Below are 7,295 nucleotides of genomic sequence, written 5' to 3'. Positions count from 1 at the left end.
ATGTCGTCCGCCAAGCACCGGGGCCCCAAGGGGGGCAGCCCGCCCGCCGCCACCAACAACGAGCGGGGCTCGCAGCCCGGCGGCGCCGAGGAGGCGGCGGCGGCGGCCAAGAAGCCGGGGGCGGCGGCGGCGGCGACCCACAGCCGGGGCGGCCGAGCCTCGGCAGGAGGAGGCGGCGGGGGAAACCGCTCCGGCTCCGGCTCCTCGGGTCCCCGGCGGGGCTGGGCGCTGCTGCTGGGCGCCGCCGTGGTGCTGGGCGCCGCGCTGCCCGCCGGCTGGTACGTGAGGCAGCTGCGGGACGAGGTCGGGCGCAGCGCCCGGGAGAGGGAAGCCTCCGGCAGGCAGCGGCAGGAGCTGGCCGCCACCCTGGACGGCGTGGTGCAGAAGGTAGGGGAGCCGGGGAGGGTCTCCTAAGCCGCTTTCTGGCTGCCCGGGTGTCGGTGGGACCCGCAGCGTGAGGGCTGGCCGGCGGTGGTCTCCTGTCACGATGCCCCATGGGGAGTGCCAGGTGCATGCAGTGAGGCTGAAAGGTTTGGGCTGGAGGTGTAGGAAGCGCAGTGGTCCTGCCCTGCAGCCCAAATCAGCCAGCAGAGCAGCGCAGCACAGGCCTGAGATGCCTGCCAAGCCCCGCCGCCATCTCCTGCACGGAGAGCGAGGCTGCTGCAGCCATGGCAGGGGTGTGAAGCTGCTGGCAGGGTGGCTGGAGGGATGTGGAGGCAGCGCGCCTTCCCCGCCTGGTTTTGTGCCCTCTGAGCCCTCGAGCGAGAGCTTGACAAGTGGCACTTCCCATCGGGATGTGTCTTACGGGGCCTGAAACCTTTCAAAGGCACCGCATGTGACAGCGTGTAATGGAGCACAACGCACATAGCAGGCGTCAGCCTAGGGAGCAGGCAAACGGGCTTGCAAACGGTAAGTGAAGCTACAGCTGAAGCAGATCAAAGATGAGAAGATTCGTGTCCCGGCTTGACTGCTGCATGCTCAGCGAGCCGCCTCCCTGCGGACACCCCAATCCCCGTGGCTGAAGCGCCTGGGCCCCATCAGGAGGATGGGACAGGGCAGGACAGGACAGCGGGGCTGGTGCTGGCGAGGGTCCCCCCACCGCCCCGTGGCGTTCCCGGAAACACGGCAGCATGCACACGTGGAGTCTGTGGGATCCGCCGTGGCGCTTCCTCTCGCGGGGAGGAAAAGGAAAAGTCCTGGGAGGGAGAAGGGCTGCTGCAAGAACGCAGGGCCATAGTGGTGTTTCCAAAGGTGATTTTTAAATCCGTTTATTTTCCCCGCCGATGACTGGGCTGTGATTTGAACCAGCACTTTTTTCCTAACTTTTTTTTTTTTTTTTCCTTCCAGTTTTTAAGGCATTTTTATACACTCTTTGTAGGATGGAAGAAATTGCAACGGCAGGGAACAGGATGTAAGATTACAGTGTACAAGTATAGAAGCCAGATGTATGAGCAATATATAAGCCCATCCAAGCACAGGAATGGATGCAGTTTGCTGCCTGCGTCTCTGCATTGTTGCACAAGATCTTAGGTATCTGTTGCATATTATAAGAGAGAGGTGTATAGTGTAAGTTTATAAATAGGTACTGTGAAAGAGAACTGAAACTGATTGCCTGCATATAGCAGATGTGAGACATACGGTAATACAAGAATAAGAGACGGGAAAGATAAAACAGGCTTTCGATGTAACCCTTGAAAGCTTTGTTTGCTGTGGCTTCGAGCTGCGTTTGCAGAAGAGTGCACTTGAGGAAGAAGAGACCATTATTTCTCTATTGTAAAGAAGTGTGGGTCCCACGTACTTAGAGGGTGCTGTCAGTGCAGGCTGCCATGTGGAGCTGTCTTTCCCCTTTATTCTTTTGCTGCAGAGAGCTTTTGTCAGGAGCAAGTGTTATATAAGCTCATCTGTTTTACACATCAGCAGTAGGAGGAGAAAGGAAATGATGTGGAAATTTAGGCTTCAATATAGCACAGTTTTCAGAGAGGCCAAGGCTGCTTGGTGTTTGAATACAAGGTAGTATGACCAGTTAGAGAAGACGCAGAATTTAGCTATAGCTGTATTTTTATGTGCCGTTTATGATGTTAAACTTTTCAAGGGCTATGGTTTCAAACATTGCCAGCCACAAAGAGCAAGGAGGCAAACTCACAAGTAGGTGCATGCACAAGCCAACCACGCAGTGGGGATGAGCTATGACTTTGAAGTTGGGAGTTTTATACTCTTCTCGTGAGGGGTTTGCTTTGGGCCCTGGTGGCTCTCGGTGAGTTGAGCATGGGCTTGGACAGGTGAGATTAGAAGCTGGTCTAGTTAGAGGATTTGGGTCCGTTTTATTATATCAGAGCTCTCTCATCTCCAAACATCTGGCCCATGTAGAAGTATAGGAAAGCAGCTCCAACTTACACCATGAGCATTGCCCAAATGTGGTGGAGGAGTTCGTGTAAAATACTTTATAAGTGTGGAGGGCTGGGTTCCCTCTGTATGGCAGCAGAAGTCTTCTGGCACTCTAGAGGCGTCCCCTCCCCGTTTCTGATGCCTTTTCTTAGGCTGACATTTGAAGATGGTTAATTGCAAATATCAATTTGGCGGTTCAGATGCGTCAAAGAAAATAAATACTGTCATGAGATGGGGAGGAGAATTTTGATGCGCTCTCCTTCTGAAGTCCATTTATAGTCAGTCAGAAAATGCTATGCAGAAAAAAATCAGAATGAATGACAGCTAAAATGTAGTGGAAGTGAGGCTGATGAGTCAGAGGAAAGGCTGTTGCCCTGCTGCAATGCGTATGGCAGAATTACTTTCTTTGTTCCCCCTCTTTGGTTCATTTCTAGTTTCCTATGCAAGTGCTAGAGAATACAAGTTTAGGGAATGTAAAGTTATTGCAAACCCTTTTACAGAAGGGGGGAGGCGCGTAAAGGAAGTCACCTTTATGGGTATTCTTCAAACTTTGGGGATCCTTTGAACCAAGAGCACGTCTCACAGCCAAGCTCTGTAGTTCTTTCACAGGGTAGAATTCCCTTAAAACCAAGGAGGATTTGGTCAGGGAGTTAGTCTTGCAAAAATACAAATAAATAACTTAATTTCTTATTAGTAAATCTGTTGGGTGTTTTGAGATGAAATTCTAGGTTCAGAGGCTGCCTGGGAACTGCTGGAGCCATTCTCAGTTAAAAAGAAAAGAAAAGTCTCTGTATTTTTCTTTCTAGGAATAAATAAAGTATATTTCCTTCTATTTATAAAATAAAACCACCCCTCCAGCTGTGCATCTAATCAGTAAACATGGCAGTCCATGTGGCATGACTGATTAATGTACCCCTCAGACACAGAGAGTAGCGTGAGGCAAGGCAACATGCATTACTCAGCACTTGCCATCCTGCCAAGGCCTTGAGGTATTTTCTTCGTGATGGATTCCTGTTGCAGCCAGCGGGAGCGCTTACGCTGCTTTACAAACCTCAGGAAAATACAACCCACACGCACAAAAAGACTTCTCAACAGTCTTGAGTCTGATACTCTGCTTGGCCCCAAAATTAAGTAATCCATGCTTCCCTGTTGGTGTGCCTGGATTTTGACTTCCAGAGCTGCTCGCCCCTTGCCCTTTTCCCTGTTTCTGCCACAAAACCAGTGGGAAAGTGTTTGTGATTGGGAAGCTTCATAGCACACCTGACCCAGTGGTAACAGCTTGCTGTATTAACCTCCTTTTTGTACCTCCTGTATCTATATGTCATAGTGTGACCTCAGGTAGGGAGTGTGATGAGGTGATCATTTAACATGGTAGTGAGGGCCGTAAGGATCTTAGACACAAAGGATAAGGATGCTGGTAAGGATGAAACTGTAAATATTAACCATCTGGATTTCTGTTTCAGGTGCGGTCCCTTCAAGCCACGTTTGGGGATTTCGAATCCATGATGAAAATTGCTCAGCAGAAGCAGGAGGTTACTGAGAAGGCTGTCAAGCAAGGGGAGAGTGAAATAAACCGGATCAGTGAAGTGCTTCAGAAGCTGCAAAATGAAATTTTGAAAGACTTGTCTGATGGCATCCACATGGTGAAGGATGCGAGGGAACGAGACTTCACATCGCTGGAAAACACGGTGGAAGAGAGACTAACAGAGCTAACCAAGTCTATAAATGATAACATCGCTGTGTTCACTGAAGTCCAGCAAAGGAGCCAGGATGAAATCAACAATATGAAAGCAAAGGTTGATTCACTAGAAGAAGCAAATGTGTATAAGCATGAGATAAAGGTGCTAAAAGATGCTTTTGATGAGATGCAAGCATCCATGAAAAGCAAAGAAAAGGACATAGAGACCTTGAAGAGCACAATAGACTCCATGGAGTCTGATGTGTATACCGAAGTGAAAGAGTTAGTCAACCTCAAACAGGAACATGAGAAATTCAAAGAGGCTGCAGACACTGAACACCTCTCATTAAAAGCTTTACAAGAGAAAGTTCTGAGGGCAGAGGATTCTATTATGCATCTCCCCGGTGACATTAAAAGACTTGATGAAGATTTACTGCAGGTTAAAGCCGAGCTCAGCAAATGGGAAGAAAATGAACTCTTCAGAAAAGCACTAGAAACTTTTGAAAAGAACAGTGAAGGACTGGAGTCTCGGCTGAGACACATAGAAGAGAGCTTGGAGTCTCTAACTTCTGTTGCTGCTCAGCATGGTGAAAAGTTGCAATCTTTCCTCTCTAAGGAGGCAGAGTACGAGGATAAGCTCAATACTCTAGAACAAAGCATGAGTGATCTTCAGGGAATCTCGGGTATGGACCTAACTTCAGTCTCAGACGTTCTCAAAAATCTTGGTGAATCACAGACCTCACTGTACAATGACGTGGAGAGCTTGAGAAGAAGTATCAGTGACCTGCCATCCTCTGGTGCTTTTCAGGATGTCCAGAAGCAAATTAGTACTTTGTTGGACCAAGGCAATCTTCAGACAGATCAAGCACATTCTCAAGGCTATCTTGAAAAATTTAATTCCGTGGAAGGCTCTGTAGATGAACTGAGATCTTCTGTCAGCCAGGTCGATTCAGATTTGAAAATGATCAGAACTGCAGTGGATAGTTTAGTCTCCTACTCGGTGAAAATTGAAAATAATGAGAACAACTTGGAGTCTGTGAAGAGCTCAATAGACGACCTGAGGAATGATCTGGAAAGATTGTTTGTGAAAGTAGAAAAAATACATGAAAAAGTTTAGGCAGCTGTGCTCCTCGTGCAAATATTGGATTATAGAAAATAGCTTTTGTATGCCCAGTTTTTTACTCTTTTTAAATGCAGTTTGATACCTCCAAAGAGAATAAGAATACTTTAATAATAGAGACAGTTCTGCTTATTTCCTTTATTTCTCTTTTGGTGTAGTTTTTTTATTTTATTTTATCCTATTTTGTTTTAAGAAAACATGAGTTTAGTTGGGGGTTGAGTTTCTAAGGGCTCTTCTCTGTAAAGTTGTACCGCTGAAACCGCAGTGGTGTAACTAAGGCGTGGCAGCCTCGTTAGCATGGGCACATATTTAACGGTATTAAGGTGTTTCACACTAGGACACTATATAACCCACACCAAAGGGCCACAACTGTTCTGGTATGAAGCAGTGCCACGTGCACTGACGATTTCAGTGAGATATTTGGTTCAAGAAACAAATGAACAAACCTATCACCCTGTCCGAAACTGCTACACCGGTAAAGTGTGGACCAGGTTGGAAGCAGCTCGCCTGTTTCTGCAGTTCGGGGCTCAGCTGTGGAGTCAGTACCAGGTGCCAGCTGAGCTGCAGGACATTTCTGTGTGCCCGTAGTCTGTACTGTGGAGCTAACAGGCGTTAGCAGGACCCCCAGTAAGGAAAGGTTTGAGGTAAGTGGTGTTGCTTGGGGATGAGACCTGAGAGCGGTGCTCCACCACATGGTGGGAGAGATTTATTGTAGGATCGCAGGCTTCTTTACCAGCATCTGTAGCTGCCAGTGAGGAAGATCAGTGCTTAGCAGGGAGATCTGAAAGAGGGGGAACATTTCATCAGAGTACAGTAATATTTCTGTCATATTTGGGGCTGTTTACATGATGAGGCTGTTTCTTGTAAAGTCCTAATTCTCCGTGATGCAGGGTTTTCTGTAAAAATGATCACAAACCTGAGTGAGGGAGGACAAAAATCACAGTTCTCATGTCCCTGTATATCAAGCATGCTAATAATAATAATAATGATACACTTCACAACACAGAAGGGGGGGAAATCAGCATGAAATCAGCAGAATTGCTTCTAAACGTGTACTTTTCACACAGCTGTCAGTGACCTGAACTATTGCTGCACACTCAGGACTTCGGGTCAGCTCCTTATGGCTGGTGTGTCCCCAGGTGTCTGTCTGACCGGGGCGCTGCTGCTGAAGGAGCCTTCCAGTAACTGGTTGAGAGCGAGGAAAAGGTGTCGCAATACTCTAGGTGCTGGAGTTCATTTTAAAACCACTTCCACAACTTCCTTGGTCTTCTGTCTTTTTGGAAAGGATTTCTAATATCCCTCCTTTTCAAGTTTACTTTTCAACTTTATCCAAAGGGTTGATACAGGTGTCTGCACGTGGATACAGGTTGGATGTAGGGGCCACCGCTGTCTTGTGTGCATCGTGCCCACCTCTGCCTGCACTTTGACTACGTTAGGAAAATCATTCCTAGAAATAGCACTTCCCAAAAGTGATGTGTTTGTGGGAACAGCACAGGTAAAAAGGAGTTCTCTTAGGTAAATAAGATAGTGAGCTCTACTTCCCGTTGTTCCCACGGTAAATAGGAAAGAATTGCTGGCAAAGAAGGAGGGACCATGGCATTACGATAACTGTTGTCACCGTTTGAGCTGCACTGTTCTCTGTTGACTTCTCAAGTTCTTGAACAATGTTGTTTAGGTTACTGTGAAACAAACTGTATGGCTTATTGCGGTATTTTTAATACATAATAAACATTTGGAATATTGTTTGCACCTCTTCTTTTGATTGCTGCTTAGTTAATGTAGTTTCCCAGGAGGCTTCCAGTGCAGGAAGGGGCCTGTGGGAAGCACCAGAGCTTTACACTGAGGTGAGTCAAAGCCCTTAATTTCTCAGCTTTCTCAGGGGAACACGGAGGTAATTTATTTGCTGTGCTTGCAGAGGAACTCATGAAGATGGGATTTGAGCCCAATCAATGCAGTGGTGTTGAACATAATGCTCAGAAGCCAGAGATGGTTGTTGTGAGGTGAGAAATACACAGTTTATACAATGAATGTGATGTCAAATACTGCCAGGAATGCCGTTGATAGGACTTTTTTAATGCCTAGGGCATGTAGAACAGAAAGAATGTACAGAAA

The 7,295-nt window shown here is 47.4% G+C and overlaps 1 protein-coding gene across 1 annotated transcript; it reads left to right on the top strand.

Moving 5' to 3' along the window:
- On the top strand, nucleotides 1-6,865 carry CKAP4 (cytoskeleton associated protein 4; the record flags this gene model as incomplete). Its single annotated transcript, XM_084306403.1, has 2 exons — nucleotides 1-387; nucleotides 3,849-6,865. The coding sequence occupies 2 exons, from the start codon at nucleotides 1-3 to the stop codon at nucleotides 5,178-5,180; spliced, it is 1,719 nt and encodes a 572-aa protein (XP_084162529.1). The 3' UTR covers nucleotides 5,181-6,865.
- Between the last annotated feature and the right edge of the window lie 430 nt (nucleotides 6,866-7,295).

This window comes from Netta rufina (assembly GCF_964035555.1).
Source record: "Netta rufina genome assembly, chromosome: 1".
In the NCBI taxonomy this organism is placed as follows: domain Eukaryota; kingdom Metazoa; phylum Chordata; class Aves; order Anseriformes; family Anatidae; genus Netta; species Netta rufina.
This window is presented reverse-complemented; position numbering and strand designations above follow the sequence as displayed.